Below are 20,853 nucleotides of genomic sequence, written 5' to 3'. Positions count from 1 at the left end.
AAAGAGGAGCTGGGGTGGAGGAGGGTCGGAGAGCAGCAAGAGAAGGCAGGCAGAGCAGTTTAAATAGAATGATCATTTTGATATCTGCCAATTGGATGTGTCGATGTAATCAGCTAATTGGAGCAGCTGATGTTCTGTGGGCGGAGCTTGATTTCAGGGCGAACCTGAGCTAAGGCTAAGCTATTTAAGAGGACCCAGTCTCAACAGAACTTCTGGTGACTGCTGGATACGTAACTTTTGGTGTTTTAAATTACATTAATTAATTAATCGAACTGTCACAGAGCTAGAGGAGCTGGTTTGGTGGAGTAGGCACCCCATGTACAGACTCTACCAGCCTCATCAAGCTGGTCGTAGGATGTATTCCCAACATCGACAAGTCTTCCCCCATATTTCCTGTCTCTCTCTCTCTCAAGCTGTCCAATCTGCTAAAGACAAAAGCCCCCCTTCTTTTAAAAAGTACATTACAGAGCTGCACCATCTGCTTCCAGCCAGCAGGTGGTGCTACAGGGTGTCACACCGACCAATGCCCTACTTCTATCCTCACAGCTAAACCATCCTCCTCCTCACTGAGAGGACAGACATGCTGAACACACTGAACTCAACTGACACAGAAAGAGGAAGAAGAGAAGGAGGAAGGAAGAGAGACAGAAACTCGGACAGAGGGAGAGAGTGACAGAAAGCGGTATGACAGAGTGAGAGAAAAAGAAATATATGAGAGGAAAGAAAGAGAAAGAGAGGGCAGAGTGTGGATGATTAATATGAGAGCAGAGGATTAAAGTGCTGAAGTGACGCTGCCAGCTGTCTGTGTGTCTGTCCACCTGCAGACATGTCCTCTCGGGCAGAGAGCAAGACAGGTAAGCTCCCTCTTCCTCCTTTCTGATGTGCTGACTGTTAGCCACCAAAGGCTAAAAACATTCTTCTCTCAGAGTTCACTGTTTGACTTTAATTTGTTGTATTGTTGTGATGATGAAGATGATGATGATCCTCTTCCTCCTCAGCCTCCCAGTTCCTGTACCTGACCTCAAAGCTGAAGGATAAGATCCAATCACAGAAGGTCAAACGCTTTGAGCGAATCAAACACACCCCGTCACTGAGAGTCAAACCTCCTGATCTGAACTTGGAGCATGAAAACACAATAGAACACAAGGTATACACACACACACACTCACACACACGCACACACACACAAAGTAGGTCATAGAGAAACAAAAAGTAAATGCACCGACACGCCAAACAGAGCATTCAACACAAGGTACACACACACACAGGAACACTGGGTACACACACACACAAACACAATTCATTGACAACAAACAATCACACACACACTTTGTACACACAGTACAAAAAGGCAGGTACACTCAGAGAAGAAAAGGTATACACAATGCAATAACACACAAACCTATGCAGCAACATATGGTACACACTGCAATACAGGACACACAATCTTGCAAATAAGGGGTACACACACTACAACAGAAGTTACACACACACTGTAACATAAGGTAAACACACTGCAATACAACATACACACACGTACTGTATGCAGCAACACAAAGACAATACAGTGCAATCAAGAGGTACACACGATGCAACACATGGAACACACACTGCAATACAGAACACAACATTTTGCAAATAAGGGGCACACACACTGCAACATAAGGTGAACACTGCAGTACAGGAGACACTCTGGAATACAATGTACACACTCACACTGCAACTTAAGGTACATACACACTTTGAAGTACTTACGCTGCAATATAAGGTACATTCACTGCAACACAGGGTACTCTCTCACTGCTTAAGAAGGTCAGTGCATTTAAACACAAGGTACACACACACAAACACACACTGCACTGGGAGATACACCCAATAATACACCAAACACATTCTACATTAGGTGTTACGAGCACTGCAAACACGAGGTACATACACACCTTGAAGTACTTACGCTGCAATATAAGGTACATTCACTGCAACACAGGGTACTCTCACTGCTAAAGAAGGTCAGTGCATTTGAACACAAGGTACACACACACACACACAAACACACACTGCACTGGAAGATAAACCCAATAATACACCAAACACACATTCTACATCAGGTGTTACGAGCACTGCAAACATGAGGTAGGTACACATGCTGCAAGAAAAGGTGTACACACTTCACGGGGGGTTAACACACACTGAAATAAGTGGTACACACCTTGTTGCAACAAGAGGTGCACACGGAAATGGAAGGGGCATACACACACTGTCACACAGGTACACACTCACACTGCAACAGAGGGAACTCCCCCTATACATTACAGAGCACACAGGCTTTGAAAATGAAGGGTATTTACCTACGCTGCAAACCAAGGTATACACCCACACTGCAACAGAGGTTACATGCGGTGCAACACAAGGCACATTACACGTACTGCCATGCAAGGTATGCACCATTGTAGCACATGGCAGAAGAATGAACCTAGGGGTGGGAATCGATAAGATTTTATCAATGTCAATGCCATTGTCGATTCCGCTTATCAATCCAATTCCTTATCAATTCTCCTAACGATTCCTGAGTATTTTTTTGAGGGGAAAAAAGTAGTTCTACACAGTCTTCCACACCAAAAAGAACCATTTTATTTTTTCAAAAATGATGTCTGCACAAGACTGAACATGAACATATTCAACTTGGACATACTGAACAAAAGGTTGACCTCATTCTCTGCTGTGTGAGTCCGGACGTGGTCCCTCGAGCCTGGATAAAAAGACTTTGAATTTGGAGAGGAAAAACGCTTTTCATCCGGGGGTCATCGCGGAGGTATTTTACCCGCTCTCTGTGCCTCATTGTCGGCCGCATGAGTCCTGATGTGGCCCCTCGAGCCTGGAGGAAAATACTTTGAATTTCCTCATGGTTGAAGGAGATTCCGATGGAATTGATCAATTGTAACCGGTTCTAAGTCAGATCCAGTTTTCGATTCCCACCCCTAAATGTACCACAACACAGGGTACGCGCTCAATACACTGGACATCAGCTACCACACAGAAACTGGGTTTACTGATCAAGACTTATGACAAGGCCACGACTAAAAATCCATTTTAGTTTGATTTCTATGGCCACACAGAAGGCGTGATATATGTTTTGTGTCCAGAGAGATGAGGCAACTGTGCTAACTGTTGTGCACTCCTGTTTTCCATTCCATGTGGGGACCTTGGATTGGAATAACCTTTACTTCTATGTGAAACTGAAAGTTCTGTACCTAAAGGGCTTGGTACCTTTAAACCAATAAATGTCAATGATTCTGACTTTTAGTACAAAATCTGTGGATCCTATATTTCCCATGATACACTTGGACAGTGTATCATTAAAGAGTTTCTACCATAGACTGTATAATTAATGGACGTAGTATCCGGGACGTCACCCAGCTGAAGCTCTGTTTTGTAGCCAATCGACGGCGGGTGCCATATTGGAAATGCTGAACTCAGCCAAACTTCGTCTGAGCCAGTGTGTGGCCGCCTATCAATCAAGTCAGCCATGCCCTTATATGGACAAAACTCTTAAAGGTGACATATCATGCAAAATCGACTTTTTAATGGTTCTCCACCTGAAATATGTTTCCCTGGCATGTCTACGAAACCCCCGAGAATGAAAAAAATCCATTCTGCCCCTGTTCTGATTTCTCCACCTTTCTGTAAATGTGTGCTGAAACCAGCCGTTTCAGACTTCCGTGTTTTTGTTACATCACAACAATATCCGGTCTGTAACGGAGTCAGAGCTCGGAGCTTGTTCAGCCCATAGACTGTATAAAATACAACTCAACCCCTCCTCTGTTTTCATTACCTGCACACATGTGTGCTAACAAGGAGCTTAGGAGGGAGGCATGCTAGTTGTAGGCTGTCTTAATAAACACAAAGGTCGGTTTTACTCCCCACGTCTGCAGATTTGAAGATCTAGTGGATGATTTTTATTTTCCATGGAAAAGTGCTAGCGCCTGTTAGCATAGCTACATGTTGGTATCTGTAGCTGTATCTGTAGCTGTATCTGTAGCTGTAGCTGTAGCTGTATCTGTAGCTGTATCTGTAGCTGTAGCTGTAGCTGTGTACCAAGACACGTCGACATACTGACAAATAAAACAACAAGAAACACAGAATCTGTGACCAATCCTTCAGAAAGGTCCCGCTGCCTTTCTGGTAGAGGTCGGTTTTACTCCCCACGTCTGCAGATTTGAAGATCTAGTGGATGATTTTTACTTATCATGGATAAGTGCTAGCGCTAGTTAGCATAGCCACATAGCTACATGTTCGTAGCTGTGTACCAAGACACACGTCTACATACTGACAAATAAAACAACAAGAAACACTAAATCTGTGACCAATGGTTCAGAAAGGTCCTGCTGCAGGCGCCTCTCCGTCAGGATCAGATTCTGGATCAGATTCAGAGGGTTGAAGTAACGCGGGTCTGTGAGCAGCCGTGTATATGTGCTCCCCCTGGGGCACATCATAAGCAAGCATGGTGTTTTATTTCATTTTTATGCAGATGATTCACAGTTATACCTGCCCATCAGACACACAGACCCTGGCATGCTGAGTTCACTGAATAATTGCTTGTCAGAAATAAAGAGCTGGATGTCAAGAAACTTTTTACAATTAAACTCAAACAAGACAGAGATCATTTTAATCGGACCACCACACATGACCAAGCAGTTACTGCCATCTGCTGGTCAAATGGCGAACCACATAAAACCTGTTGCAAAGAATCTTGGCGTCTGGTTTGACAGCAATTTAACATTTGAGCATCATATCACAAAACTTGTACAGTCGTGTTTTTACCACCTCAGAAACATTTCTAAAATTCGGTCCGTTTTAACTTTTAAAGACACTGAGACGATTTTACATGCTTTTATCTCATCACGCCTGGACTATTGTAACAGTCTTTTTAGCAGCCTGCACAACAAATCACTTGATCGTCTCCAGACTGTACAGAACTCAGCTGCCAGGGTTTTAACCAGAACCAGAAAATTCGACCACATCTCTCCGGTTTTAGCTTCCTTGCACTGGCTCCCTGTATGTTTTAGAATTGATTTTAAGATTTTACTGATTACTTTTAAAGCCCTGCATGGGCTTGCTCCGAGCTATATAGCAGACCTTTTAACACCCTATGAGCCGACACGTACATTGAGATCCTCGGGCAGAGGTTTACTGTGCATTCCAAACACTAAAATGAAAACAAAAGGGGACAGAGCGTTTGCAGTAAGGGGTCCGACGCTCTGGAACCTTCTGCCCGAGGAGATCAGGTCTGCTGAGTCAGTGAGCTCTTTTAAATCCCTTCTTAAAACATACTTTTATCGCAGAGCCTTCCCGGATTTTATCTGAATTTTATTTTATTTTAACCGTCTTTAAGAAATATATTTTGAAAGAATTTTATTCCTTTAGAGTTCTTTTAAGGGAATTTTATGTCTTTTAAAATATGTTTTATTTCTTTATCTTGACTTGTGTGTTTTTATGATCTGCCTGTTTTATTTGCTACCCATGTAAAGCACTTTGTAACCTGGTTTTGAAAGGTGCTCTACAAATAAAAATTATTATTATTATTATTATTATTATATTCAGCCAACATGTAAACATTAGATCAACGTGCTGGAGAGCCGAGGCACATCCACTTCCTGAGGGGGCGTGGTCAGAGGGAAAACAGACTGTTCTGAGGAGGACTGAAGAAGAGGGCTTTTCAGGCAGACCAAAATCTGATTTCAAAGTGTTTTTTTGAGCATAAACTTTAAAGACATGTTTTGGGGACCTCTTAGACCAATATATATTGATGAAAAAAGCATGATATGTCACCTTTAAGTTTAAAATCTTCAAAAATAATGACTTATATATAAAATCACCCCGTACAGTGTGTGCCAATAGAGAAATAAGCTACTCAGACCTGAACTGTTTTTTGAACCAGGCTGTAAACATGTTTATTTCTGCTGTAAAGATTGTCTTCTTTGAATGGGTGTGTATGTGGTTTCCTGTGTTTCTGCAGCCAGCCTCTAGTGGACGCTCTATGAACTGCAGTTTTTAACACTTCCTCATGGGCTTCATATTTTAAGACTGGAGGTTGCCGCTTGGATGTCCTTCATTAAGAGTACATATATATGTCTAAGTCTGTTTGTTTGTTTCAGTCTGTGTGTGGGATGGCAGACCAGGAGCGGGCCGTCGTCAGCTCTCTGCAGTACTTCAAAGCTCTGGTGGACAGACTGGGAGTGGACAAGATGGTCCAGGATCAGTCTGTTGTGGGCAGACTGATGGGCGGGGCATCTGGTGGAGTCCTGGAGGCGGTACAGACTCTAGTCCAGCTGGAGCCACGCCTACACAGCAGGTGCGTGTCTCACGTTGACCTTGGTGATTTGTGGAATGACCTTTCTTCTGATGCTAACCCTGTCTCTGTCCTCTCTGCAGTAAGACCATTTCTTCCTGTCTCACTCGTCTCTACCAGTCTGTGGCTCAGCTGATCCGCTGGACCGATCAGGTGATGCTGCAAGGAGTCGCCCAGGACAACAAAGACTCCAAAGCAGGCGTCACCAAGGAGATCAGGAGAGTGCTGGACGGGGTGAAGGTGAGGACAAATGATGGACTGGTGTTGTCTTCATCAGTTCTTAATGTCATCTTGTTTGTAAATGTTCCTTATTTGTTTCCTCTTCTGTCCAGGTTGACTTCCTTGTTTGAGTTTTTCCTTCTGTCCTATTTGTCCTCCTCTGTTTTTTTGTCCTGTTTCTTTCCATCTTGAATGTTCAATGTATCCTCTTCTGTCCCCTGTTTTGTCCTCTTCCATCCTTCCTTCTTTTTCTGTCTGATGTGTTTCAGCTGGTCGTCTTTATATTATTTGTCCTCTTTTGTCCACTTAATTCTGCTTGTCCTCTTCTGTCATGTTGTTTTCTTTTTTCCCTTTTGTCCCTTAAATGTCCTGTTTGGCTTTTCTGTCTTTTTTTTGTCTTTTCAACCTGTCCTCCTTCTTCTGTCCTTTCTGACTCTTTCTGACTTCTTTCCTTTCCTGTCTTATCTGTCGCTTCCTGACTTCTTTCCTTTTCCTGTCCTATCTGTCGCTTCCTGACTTCTTTCCTTTTCCTGTCCTATCTGTCTCCTCCTGGCTTCTTTCCTTTTCCTGTCCACTCTGTCTCCTCCTGGCTTCTTTCCTTTTCCTGTCCTTTCTGTCTCTTTATGACTTCTTTCCTTTTCCTGTCCTCTCTGTCTCTTTATGACATCTTTCCTTTCCTGTCTTATCTGTCTCCTCCTGACTTATTTCCTTTTCCTGTCCTCTCTGTCTCTTTATGACATCTTTCCTTTCCTGTCTTATCTGTCTCCTCCTGACTTATTTCCTTTTCCTGTCCTCTCTGTCTCTTTATGACTTCTTTCCTTTTCCTGTCCTTTCTGTCTCTTTATGACTTCTTTCCTTTTCCTGTCCTCTGTCTCTTTCTGACTTCTTTCCTTTTCCTGTCCTTTCTGTCTCTTTATGACTTCTTTCCTTTTCCTGTCTTATCTGTCTCTTTATGACTTCTTTCCTTTTCCTGTCTTATCTGTCTCTTTATGACTTCTTTCCTTTTCCTGTCCTTTCTGTCTCTTTATGACTTCTTTCCTTTTCCTGTCCTTTCTGTCTCTTCCTGACTTCTTTCCTTTTCATGACCTCTTCTCTGTCTCTTCCTGACTTCTTTCCTTTTCCTGTCCTTTCTGTCTCTTTATGACTTCTTTCCTTTTCCTGTCTTATCTGTCTCTTTATGACTTCTTTCCTTTTCCTGTCCTTTCTGTCTCTTCCTGACTTCTTTCCTTTTCATGACCTCTTCTCTGTCTCTTTATGACTTCTTTCCTTTTCCTGTCCTTTCTGTCTCTTCCTGACTTCTTTCCTTTTCCTGTCCTCTTTATCTCTTCCTGAAATCTTTCCTTTTCCTGTCTTATCTGTCTCTTCCTGACTTCTTTCCTTTTGCTGTCCTTTCTGTCTCTTTATGACTTCTTTCCTTTTCCTGTCCTTTCTGTCTCTTTTTGATCTGTCCTCCATCTTCCATCTTTTCTGAGTCTTTCTGACCGTTGTCCTTTTTTAGACCTCTTTGCTGTTTTCTGTCAATTTTTTTTGCCCTTTTTTGTCTTTTTGTCTTCCCTTTCCCCTTTAGTCCTGCTTTAGTCTTCTTTTGACTTCCTATGAATCTTCTGTCCTACTTTTTGCTCCAATTGGTCCTCTGTTATTCTGTCTTTCTTGTTTGTCTCAGTCATGCTCTTCCTCCTATACCAGTTATTTCTTTCATGTCCAGTTTGTCCTCTTCCGTCAACAAAGGTTTGTCCTCCCCTTTCATCTACTCTCCTTATTTCCAGTTGAGTCCAAAGAGTCCAAGACGACCAAAATCTTAACCACAATTGACTATCTGATGTCTCTTGGTCCTCCTTTGTTATGGTCATGTCCCAGTGGTCCACCATTATCTGTCTGTCCTCTTCTACTGAGCTCATCCTGTCCCATCCTTTCGCCTGTCCTGTTATCATGTCATGCATGTCTTGCTGTTGTCTTTTAGTGCTGCCTTGTCTTAAACACCGTCCTCTTTATTCCTCAGGAACTGGTTCGATTGGCCTCAGAGAGAAAAGAAGGCTGCACCCCCATATCTCCTCCTCCTTTCCAATCGCAGGCTCCCGTGGAGCAAACAAGTGGTTTCAAAGACCAGGTATCGTCAGACCAGACTTTTACCTGCTGGAATCCAGGAACGCCTGCCAAGGAGGCGGAAGAGGAGGAGGAGCTGAGGAAGTTAAAAAGGACAGAAGAGCAGATAGTTTTGGCTCCTCCTAAACCCCCCATGCCCGTCAAAGAGCCTCGTCCCCAGGTGGCACCTTCACTGGGCCTCAGGTGAGTCTGAGCGAAGTGTATGATCCAGTTAACCACAGGACTTTGTGTGCATACACTACATGTCAAAAGTTTGTTCACACCTTCTCATTCAATGGTTTTTATTTATTTTAATTATTTTCAACATTGTAGATTAATACTGAAGACATCAAAACTATGAAATAATCTGGTTTTGCCATAATCTGGATTACAACAGTAGTCAAATAGGACTATCCATTGTGTGCTAACCCTACCTCTGAACAACACAACTGATGGTCTCAAACACATTAAGAAGGCAAGTCATTCTACAAATGAACTCTTGACAAGGCTCATGTTCATTAGAAACCATTCCAGGAGACCACTTCCTGAAGCAGACTGAGAGAAACCATTCCACGAGACCACTTCATGAAGCAGACTGAGAGAATACCAAGAGTGTGCAAAGCTGTCATGAAGGACAAAGGGGACTACTTTACAGAATCTAAAATATTAAACATATTCTGCTTTGTTACACACTTTTTTTAAAAATTAAATAATTCCATATATGTTCTTTCATAGTTTTGATGTCTTCAGTATTAATCTATAGTGTTTACAATAATTAAAATAAATACAAACCTTTGAATGAGAAGGTGTTTCCAAATGTTTGACTGGTAGTGTATGTGGATGCAAACTGCAGACTGCAGTTTAAGATGAGGCTGATTGGATCCTGAAAAGTGTTGTTTTGTCTGATATAGTGGGTCATACGATATACTAGAAAAAAGTCATGCATTATATTTGATGTCATAGATAATAAGTGATCTAAAATTGCATATTTTCCCCATTCTTGTTAAAATATCTACAAAAATAGAAGGAAGAAATCCTTGCAAACAAAAAGGGTTAAATGATTTTCTGCCTGTCTCTGAGGTCGCCTGGGGTTAGGGTTAGTTAATAGTTCATAAACCAAAACGTCCCTAGCAGCAGGTTTATTCACAGCTGTACAGGAAACACAGCCACATGTGCATGTAGGACGGTCAATTTTCTGCAGACCAGCTGACTGAAGTGTGAAGCATTATTTAATCACCACAGGGGCGTTTGCTAGTCTTCTGCACCATGGTTAAAGTTTGGAATGATAGCTTCTCTTTAAAATCTGTTTTAAGTAACAGTTCTGTTTTTTTCTCTGGTGCAAACACACCATCTGTTTTGTTCCAGTCTGTTTCAAAGTAACTTGATCCTAGTTATCGTCAAGGATCTATTTACGGTGATCATTTTTGGGCTTTTACTCCTTTGGGGACAGTTTGTAGAGTAGGAAACTTGGAGGGAGTGTAGGCTGGACTTCAATAGAGATGGGCATTTAACCCAAAATACGATTGTTTAATCACTCCACCTGTCCTGTTAACGGTTTGTATTCAAGGCACCTTAAACCTTCTGTTCAGAGGAACTTTTACGGCCTGTTTTAAGGTACCATTAGCACCTGCGTCAGGAAACCGCATCTGATTCAGCAAAGACTATCTTTAAGTTCACTTAGACTGTTTTCGAAACAGCCTGCTACATACTACCTCATACAGTTTCCCCCTCACCATAGACAGTTCAACAGTGTCCCCCTCCCTTCAACTCTCACATCAATAACATAACCCGGTCTGCATACTTCCATCTCCACAACATCAACCGTCTCCGCCCCTCTCTCACCCCTCACACCACTACTATCCTGGTCCACAGCCTCGTCACCTCCCGTATCGATTATTGTAATTCACTCCTCTTTGTCTCCCTCACAAATCCCTCCATAAGCTTCAACTGGTCCAGAACTCTGCAGCCCGCATCATCACTAGAACCCCCTCCTTTCACCACATCGCCCCCGTCCTCCAGCAGCTCCACTGGCTCCCGGTCAAACTCAGAATTAATTTCAAAATCCTCCTGTACACATTCAAGGCCATTCACAACCTCTCCCCTCTGTATCTGTCTGATCTCCTCCACATTGTCACCCCCTCTCGCTCCCTCAGGTCTTCCTCCTCCCTCCACCTCTCTGTGCCCCCTGCCCGTCTCAGCACCATGGGGAGCAGAGCTTTCAGTCGCTCTGCTCCCCAACTCTGGAACTCACTCCCACCAGACATCCGAAACTCTGACTCACTACCCCGGTTCAAATCCAAACTTAAAACTCATCTGTTTCAAACTGCATTCCCTGTCTGATTGCACTGCCTCATTTTAACTTGGTGTAACTGCTTGTTTTTATTTATTTCATCACGTTGTTTTTATTTATTGTGTTTTAATCTGTCTGTAAAGTGACCTTGAGTGCTTTGAAAGGCGCTTCTAAATAAAATGTATTATTATTATTATTATTATTACCTACGAATGTAGTAGGCAGTACCTACTTCCTACTACATACTGCATTTTAATTTAGTCTGTAGTACGACTCTTCTGATGGATCTGGTCTGCAGTATGCTGAGCCAGGCGTCACTAGATTTCTGGTTTTGAAAAGCAGAGGTAACTTTAAACTGGAAGCCAGAAATGAGTCAAGAAATCTGAAGAGGACATGCTTTACTGGGACTCTAATAGCACTTTTGACTAGCTGAATCCTGGGAGTCTACACAAGCTTCTGTATGCCTGGAAACTGTATGCCAAGAGGGAAGATCAACAAAATCAAGTTGACAATGCTGCATAAGTGGTGGGGCGTATGATGAACACAGTGTCATTAGGTGTTCTGTTCACATCTTGTTTGGGACACAAGCTGCGTTCTGCTTGTGATTATCACTGATGGCTCTTAATAATAATAATAATAAAAATACATTTTATTTATAAAAGCGCTTTAAAAGATTCTCCAAGCGCTTTACAGGAAAATAAAATCATACAATAGAAAAGCAAAGGAAAACAGTGCAAGAAAAAAAAAAGCAAAGAAGAGCAAGGCAGCAAAATAGAACAAAACAAGAAAGAAATCAATCAATTATAGTTTAAAAGCCTTTGTAAAAAGGCGTGTCTTGATCAGGGGTGTCAAACATGCGGCCCGCGGGCAAAAAACGGCCCGCCAGAGGTTCCAATCCGGCCCGCAGAACGACTTTGCAAAGTGAAAAAATGACAGAGAAGACATTAACTGCAATTTTTCAATAAAAGTAACTACTATTTCAAATTTGTCCTCTGGGGGTCGCATACAATCATAGCGCTGAGGGAGCGCACCTGAACAGCGCTTTTTTTTACCGGGCCTTTTTTTCTCAAAGTGAGAAAATAGATGACTTGCTGTTTGCATGATTCAACAGCTGTTTTTGTAGAAAGATGGCTCATTAAATGTGAACATTTTCAGAATGTACTTGTACCTTTTTGCACTAAAACAAAGGGAACATTTTGAGTTGTCGTTATTTATAGGTTATTATGTTTAATTTTACTGGTCCGGCCCACTTCAGATGAACTTGGACTGTATGTGGCCCCTGAACTGAAATTAGTTTGACGTCCCTGCTCTTGATGCTATTTGACTCCATGAGAAATCCATGATTATTTCCCAAATAGTTACTATTTTTTATTTGTACCATAACTTCTGTTTTTCAGACGAAAAAAAAAGTTTGGGAAATGCTGCTGCTGCATTTATTTGGACTGTGCTAAAAATACACAGTCTTCAATTGAGGGACAGCTTTCCATTAGAACTAGATTGTGCTTGAATATTTCCTTTTTGCTGACATGTATCTCAACATCAAATCATCAAAAAAATTAATAACAAGCCTTTAAAAAAAAAAAGAAAGAATAAAAAAAAAAAGGTAAACAACGGCCAAGCTGATAGAGAAACTGCTTCTTTTTTTATGACTCAACTTTATTGGATTTTGACTTTTTAACAAAACATATCAACAACATACAGGACAAAATCGTGCCAAGCCGAAGAGTGAAGAAAAAAAAAAAAAAAAAACACGATAAAATGTGTGACTTTGACTGGCATGAAAAATAATACAAAACAAACAGACAAATAGACAAAACAACAAACAGAGAAGAAAATACTGTATCAAACAATAAAGAAACAATAACAATAATAAAATAATGCACAAATAATGAGAATGACAAAATACCAGTATTAACAAGACATTTTGGACAAGTTAACAAGATGTCCAATGTACCACTGTCACATGCCCTCTACCCATACTTCACATATAGATATTTAATCAATGTTCGTCCAACAGTGTCCACACTAGTTCCTTTCAACGCACCATCGCCACACCTCCTGCATTCAGTTCAAAGCCCCAACAACCACACCGCAAAGTAAATGTCTTAAAGGTGACATATCATGCAAAATTGACTTTTTAATGGTTCTTTACCTGAAATATGTGTCCCTGGCATGTCTACAAACCCCCCAAGAATGAAAAAAATCCATTCTGCCCCTGTTTTGATTTCTACACCTTTCTGTAAATGTGTGTGAAACGAGCCGTTTCAGACTTCCGTGTTTTTGTTACGTAACAACAATATCCGGTCTGTCACGGAGTCAGAGCTCGGAGCTTGTTCAGCCCATAGACTGTATAAAATACAACTCAACCCCTCCTCTGTTTTTCATTCCCTGCACACATGTGTGCTAACAAGGAGCTTAGGAGGGAGGCATGCTAGTTGTAGGCTGTCTTAATAAACACAAAGGTCGGTTTTACTCCCCACGTCTGCAGATTTGAAGATCTAGTGGATGATTTTTATTTGTCATGGATAAGTGCTAGCGCTAATTAGCATAGCCACATAGCTATATGTTCATAGCTGTAGCTGTAGCTGTAGCTGTAGCTGTGTACCAAGACACACGTCGACATACTGACAAATAAAACAACAAGAAACACTAAATCTGTGACCAATCCTTCATAAAAGGTCCCGCTGCCTTTCTGGCAGAGGTCGGTTTTACTCCCCACGTCTGCAGATTTGAAGATCTAGTGGATGATTTTTATTTATCATGGATAAGTGCTAGCGCTAGTTAGCATAGCCACATAGCTACATGTTCGTAGCTGTGTACCAAGACACACGTCTACATACTGATAAATAAAACAACAAGAAACACTAAATCTGTGACCAATCGTTCAGAAAGGTCCTGCTGCAGGCGCCTCTCCGTCAGGATCAGATTCAGAGGGTTGAAGTAACGCGATCTCTGAGCAGCCGTGTATATTCAGCCAACATGTAAACATTAGATCAACGTGCTGGAGAGCCGAGGCACATCCACTTCCGGAGGGGGCGTGGTCAGAGGGAAAACAGAGTGTTCTGATGAGGAATGAAGAAGAGGACTTTTCAGGCAGACCAAAATCTGATTTCAAAGTGTTTTTTTGAGCATAAACTTTAAAGACATGTTTTGGGGACCTCTTAGACCAATATATGTTGATGAAAAAAGCGTGATATGTCCCCTTTAATATTTTTACAAATACAAACAACTTGTTGTACAATGTACACATTATACAGTCAATTGAGTTAAAAAAAAACAATCAGCTGGTGCCCAGAAGGTTCCCCTGTGGTGAGTGAAACCGCAGAAACTTTCCCCATTTATCATTATATTTTCCTACCTCATTTATTAGACTGTAGGAAATTCTCTCAAACGCCGCCACCCTGCCCAGTTCTGAGATCCATTCCCAAAATGATGGCCCTTCTACCGCTTTCCATTTTCTCATTATCATCTGTTTACCAATCATGATACTCGTTTGGATCCAGCTTGCAAGTGGTTTTACTATATGGACAGTATTTTGAGGGTTTCCGAGTATGTAAACACTAGGACAAAACACGTAATCTACCCCCGCAATTTCCGTTATATACTCATGGACCTTGGCCCAAAACATCTGTACCTTCGAGCATGACCACATTGCATGAACTAAGTCACCCACCACCCCGTCACATCTCCAACAATCCGATGTTTCTTTTAAACCCAGTCTGAACAACTTGCTGGGGTACCAATAAAATCTATGAAAGACTTTAAATTGTATTAATCTTATTCTGATGTCTCTAGACACCTGTTTGGTAATCCCAATAATTTTATCCCACTCGTCATCTTTAAATGTGGTCCCCAGGTCCCTTTCCCACAGTATTTTCAGCGCGGTGGTGGTTTTTGTAACCAGATTTGTTTATGAGCATAGACGAGAAACTGCTTCTTTAGTATTTACTAATGATTTAAAAGTTAAGAAGTGGTTTATATGGCATTTAATATTTTTCACAGCACCTAAAAACGGAGTTCCCCCCATCAAAAAAGAAGAAAGGAGAAAAAGCGGAACGAGTGCTGTGCATTATGGGAAACAGTACTTGAGGGAGACTGGTTTGATGCAGACTAAGATTTTCCCGAACCAGTAGACATCCGGGCAGTTTTTGCATACTGCAGACTTTGCTCTTGTTCCCATGCTACATACTGAATTTTGGCCACATCAGTACAAACTGCTAGTATAGTAGGTGGTTTCCAAAACAGCCTGTGTGTCAGCTCCAAGCAACCCAACATCGTCTTTTTCAAGATATTATTTAGCATCTGATTTGAGGGACCTTTTGTCATGTATTTCAAGGCTCCATGAAGTGTTTTCAGTGCTGGTTCTGCTTTAAGGGAACCTTTCTGTTATTGTATTCCCATCCTGTCGTTTGAGAAACCAACAGGTGATGCAATGTTTATATTTTTCCACCCACAGAGAGAGACCCTGCCTGTCAGATATGTCTCACTCTGCTGCTTCTGCTGCTGCTGCTTTATGAAACACTGGGCTGTAATTTGAGTAACTTCTCTGTGAAGATGAAACTGTGTCAGTGAGACGATATGGAGAGCAGAAATAGAACCGGGGATGAAACAGGAAGTTAAGAGACTGAAAGAGACACATGTAAAGCGCTTCCCCCGTGTCGCTGCACTTCCTGTCTCTGTCTCTCTAAATGAGCGAGGACAGGAACCAGAAAAAGAAGAAGAAGTGAGAGAGAGACGGTTTCAGCTACTCTTTGTTCCATTTCATGGAAATCATTTTTAACCCACATGTGACTTCACCCACTGCTGCTGCTAAAAGTATTACTGCAAATATACTAATAAATATATAGATATGAAAGGAGACAAAAAAAGTCAAAGAAAGCAGAGACATTCAACTCAACTTTTATTGTTAATGAGTTCATTCATTGCTGCCTTAGTATAAAAGCAGGGATCCACACTCTTTGACAAGGTGGGTGTTGAAGTTAAAAATCCTGACAACCTTAAATACGTTCACATTTCTTCCTAAAGTACTCGCCGTGTAGATGATGGCGAATAAACTTGGAGTTAAGTTTGAAGAAGTGCTCAAAATTAATTCAATGTAAAGTGTTGTTATGAAGCTCAACTCTAACTCACTCTGTTAACCTTCCCTCAGTCCTCCAGCGCTGCCACCAAAGAAACGTCACTCTCTACCATGCCCCGCCCCCTGCAGGATCGCCATAGTAGCACCAATGAGACGAGAGTCTGATGTAAACAGACCCCTGCCACAGGTAGACTGGCATTACTGCTTTTACAATAACCAGTCTTTTAACTTCTCTAAAGTTCATCAGTGGGTTAAGTTTGTTAATGCTTGTGTGTGTGTGTGTGTGTGTGTGTGTGTGTGTGTGTGTGTGTGTGTGTGTGTGTGTGTGTGTGTGTGTGTTTGTTTTTGTGTTTTAGGAGGACGAAGAGTATTTCAAACGTTGCTCGTCTTCGTCCGCAGACTCCTCCATAGAGAAATCTCACTGTGGTAAGAGACTCACACACACACACACACACACACACACACACACACACACACACACAAACTCTCATTTCCAGTCAGCAGGAGGGCGTGCGTGACATCACTTCCTGAGTGTTGACAGAATCACGCAGTGTGGTGTTTTCTCACTGCCTCTTCCTGACAGTGGTGAGATGTTCGAGTGAGACTCACTGCTGCCCCCTGCTGGACAAACATGCACAGAACTCTAGATTAGCTTTCATCTGGACCCAGTTGTTTAAAGTCAGATTAAAGCTGTTGAGTTGGATCAAGTCCTGAAAACTAATTGTCCAAAATGAAAACATGACTAGATCAAATAAAACAACATTTGACATTGGTACGATTACAAACACTGCAAAAACTCAAAATCTTACCAAGTGAAATTGTCTCAATTTTAGTCTAAATGTCTTCTCCCACTTGATTTAAGATACATTTACTTAACAAGTAACATTTGAGCGAGATAGAGGGACTTGTTTTAAGACATCTTAAATATCTTGTTCAGTCAAATCATCTTGAATTGATCTTGTTTTGAGTTTTAATTTAGAAGAAACAAGGTTTATTTAACATTTCAGACATTTTTCAAGCCGAGATCTTATTTATAGAAGACAGATAATCTTAATTTAAGACAAACACTTTACTTGACTTAGATTAATGCATTTTTTTGGAGAATCTATCAGAAAACAACTCCATTGATAAAAGAAATAAAGAAAGGAGGAAAGAAAGAAAAAAAGAAAAAAAAGAAAGAAAAGAAGAAAGACTTTGACTTTCAACCTACTTTATTAAAGTAACAGTTCAGAGTAGAAATCTTAAATATCTATCACATTTCCGTAGTGATAAAAGAAAGAAAGAAAGAAAGAAAGAAAGAAAGAAAGAAAGAAAGAAAGAAAGAAAAGAACACCGAAAGAGAGAAAGACAGAAAAGACGACAGAAAGAAAAAAGAAAGCAAAGAAGACAGAACAAAGAAAGAAAGAAAGAAAGAAAGAAAAAGAGAGAAAGAAAAAGAAAGAAAGAAAGAAAGAAAAGAAGAAAGAAAGAAAGAAAAAGAAAGAAAGAAAGAGAATGAAAGAAAAGAAGAAAAGATCAAAGAAAGAAAGAAAGAAAAAGAGAGAAAGAAAGAAGAGAAAGAAAGAAAGAAGAAAGAAAGAAAAAGAAAAAGAGAAAAAAAAAGAGAGAAAAAGAAAAGAAAGAGAAAAGAAGAAGAAAAGATCAAAAAAGAAAGAAAAAAAGAGAGTAAGAAAAAAGAAAGAAAGAAAAAGAACAAAGAAAGAAAGAAAGAAAGAAAAAAAAAGAAAAAAAAAAGAAAAAGAAAAAAAAAAGAAAAAAAAGAAAGAAAAAAAAAAAAGAGAAAAAAGAAAGAAGAAAAAAAGAAGAATGGAAAAAAGAAAGAGAGAACACAGAAAGAAAGAAAAAAGGAAAGAAAGAAGAAAAAGAAAAAGAAAAAAAGAAAAGAAAAAAAAGAAAGAAAAAGAAAAAGAAAGAAAGAAAGAAAAGAGAAAGAAAGAAAGAAAAGAGAGAAAAGAAGAAAAAGAAAGAAAAGAAAGAAGAAGAAAGAAAAAAAGAAAGAAGAAGAAAGAAAGAAGAGAAAGAAAGAAAGAAAAAGAAAGAAGAAGAAAGAAAAGAGAGAAGAAAAGAAAGAGAAAGATAGAAGAAAGAAGAAAAGAAAAGAAAAGAAAAAAGAGAAGAAAAAGAAAAAAGAAAAAAGAGAAAGATAGAAGAAAAAAGAAAAAAGAGAAAGATAGAAGAAAAAAGAAAAAAGAGAAAGATAGAAGAAAAAAGAAGAAAGAAAAAGAAAGAGAGAAAGAAAAAGAAAGAAAGAACAAAGAACAAGAAGAAGAAAGAAAGATAGAAGAAAAAAGAAAAAAAAGAAAGATAGAAGAAAAAAGAAAAAAGAGAAAGATAGAAGAAAAAAGAAAAAAGAGAAAGATAGAAGAAAAAAGAAAAAAGAAAGATAGAAGAAAAAAGAAAAAAGAGAAAGATAGAAGAAAAGAAAAGAAAAAAAAGAAAAAAGAAAAGACAAAGAAGAAAAAAAGAAAAAAAGAAAGAAAAGAAAGAAAGAAAAAAAGAAAAAGAGAAAGAAAAGAAAGAAAGAAAAGAAAAGAAAAGAAAAGAAAGAAGAAAGAACAAGACAAAGAAAGAAAGAAAGAAAAAGAAAGAAAGAAAGAAAGAAAGAAAGAAAGAAAGAAGAAAGAAAGAAAGAAAGAGAAGTTGTTGTTTTTAAGGGTGGGTTTCAGTTTTCAGACACTGTTTCTTTAAATCAGATAAATATCCATCCTCTCCATGCACACAATGAAACAGCTCCTTTAGAGCAGAGCTGTCTTCTCCTAAAAAACAACATGACTGAATATTAGTATATCCAGCTCACTATGAGAAGACATTATATCTCAACATGAGACAATTCAACTTTGTCATCTTATTTCAAGGACAAGATGGTCTTAAACCTAGAGAATTAAGGTAAATTCATCTCAAACGAAGAAGTTGAAGTGAAATGTATTACATTTTTATATTTTTTTGAGTGAAAAAATATTAATTGTTATCATCCCTGTCTTATTCTGAGACACTAAGCTTTAAAATACTGGTCAAATATTACTTAAAATAAGTTTTCCCTGCTAATTTTAAGATCACAGTTTTCTAAATATTATGTCTTATTTTAAGAAATCTTACCAAGCTAATTTTCACTTGTTCTATTAGCTGATTTTTTTTTGCTTATTTCAAAATAAAAGTACCTTAAAATTAGTTTTTTTTTCTTGTTTTTGGAGGGGCATTTTTTCCAGTGAAGTAGATAAAAATGATTTATTACCAAACGGTCTCTGTTCTGTCTTCCAGAGGAGGATCCAGACTACGAGTTCCTCCACACCGACCTCTCCTCTGACCTCTCCTCCTCTGAGAGTCTCTCCTCTCTTCCTCCTCCCTCCTCGTTCGCTCCTCCTCCTGCTCTTCCAGAAAAGAGACGTGTCAGTGCTACAGGTGAGGACGCACCTGAGCCGGCTGTTCATCTCACTGTCCTTGTGTCTGTCTGACTCCTCTCTGCTGTCCCAAAACAGGCAACCCCGTCCCTCAGGTCTCCACTTCTTTCAGATTTGAACCCCCCCCTCAAGAGGAAAGCCCCGCCCCTCACGATGACGCCATCAGTCTTATTGAGTCTCTCTCCTCACCTCTGTCTCCCAGCAAGACGCCGCCTCCCCTCCCTGAGAAGAAACGACACAGTGAGTGAAAACAGAGCAGACTGACGATCCATCACTGACTCAATGTACGATGTCTCACCCGTCCGTCTCTCTGTCCCTGTTCAGTCCATCAGTACCTCCAGTTCTGTTCAACATACAGCGGCCAATCACCGGCCATGTTTTACCAGCCGTCTTTGACCTTGGACAAGCGCTACAGCAGCAGGCAGCGGGAGGTGGAGAACACCTACCAGTTCTCACACTTGGACATACACCTGGACAATCATGACCCAGACCCCGCCCCCTCAGATGAGCTACCTCCTGCTCCTTTTCTACCACCAAAGAAGAAACAGCCGGTGAGAACTTGAAGTCCTTCATTCTTCTTTGTGTGGAAATTATTCCTTTTGTCATCCTCTTCCAATTGTTCGCTTTCAGGCTTATAATGTCAAGAAGAAGTAGGCTTATATTTCATCATCATAGGGATAGATGCCACTCATTGTTTAGCCTGGCTATTGTTAGCTCGCTCACTCTGTCCCTCCCTAACCATAGATCTTTCTGGAGTCCCTGAGCTCCCTTGTCTCGTAGGTTCCTCTGGATCTCTGGACATACCAGACTCCAGCTGCTACAACTACTACTATCCATCTCCCCACTATCATTTCTCTCTCTCTTATTCTCCTCTATCCCTCTCTCCAACACGGTCTCAGCAGATGTGTGTCTAAAAATGAGTCTGGTCCTGCTGGAGGTTTCTGCCTGTTAAAGGAAGTTTAACTTAAAATTTGTACCTATAAAAGTAGTATGGGAGGTAGAGCCGTCAGCTATCAGGCCCCTCTCCTTTGGAATAATTTACCAGTCAGGGTCCAGGAGGCAGACACCCTCTCTACTTTTAAGAGTCGGCTTCAAACTTTCCTTTTTGATAAAGCTTATCGTTAGAGCTGGATCAGGCTTTGACCAGGTCTTAGTTATGCTGCTATAGGCTTAGGCTGACACACTGGGATCCTGTCTTTCCCTCTTTCTCCTCTGTCAGCCTGTCACTTACTTTGACTCTCCCTGTCCCTTTAAAGTCACTAACCATAGACCTTTCTGGAGTCCCTGAGCTCCCTTGTCTCGTAGGTTCCTCTGGATCTCTGCTGCTGTGGACGTGCCAGACTCCAGCTGCTACAACTACTACTATCATCTCTCTCTTCATCTCCCTCTATCCCTCTCTCCAACTTGGTCTTCACAGATGTGTGTCGAGGTTTCTGCC

General features: G+C 40.6%; 1 protein-coding gene across 1 annotated transcript; it reads left to right on the top strand.

Moving 5' to 3' along the window:
- Positions 1 to 543: 543 nt before the first annotated feature.
- On the top strand, positions 544 to 20,069 carry LOC117818548 (rap guanine nucleotide exchange factor 1-like). Its single transcript, XM_034691485.1, has 11 exons — positions 544 to 854; positions 999 to 1,147; positions 6,156 to 6,352; positions 6,433 to 6,589; positions 8,568 to 8,854; positions 16,090 to 16,204; positions 16,374 to 16,443; positions 19,276 to 19,416; positions 19,494 to 19,655; positions 19,740 to 19,966; positions 20,046 to 20,069. Exons 1-11 carry the CDS (start codon positions 827 to 829, stop codon positions 20,067 to 20,069), a joined length of 1,557 nt encoding a protein of 518 aa, XP_034547376.1. The 5' UTR covers positions 544 to 826.
- Positions 20,070 to 20,853: the final 784 nt, after the last annotated feature.

The sequence above is a fragment of the Notolabrus celidotus genome, chromosome 9, assembly GCF_009762535.1.
Source record: "Notolabrus celidotus isolate fNotCel1 chromosome 9, fNotCel1.pri, whole genome shotgun sequence".
NCBI lineage: Eukaryota > Metazoa > Chordata > Actinopteri > Labriformes > Labridae > Notolabrus > Notolabrus celidotus.
The sequence above is the reverse complement of the archived record's forward strand: the minus strand, read 5'-3'. Positions and strand labels throughout refer to the sequence as shown.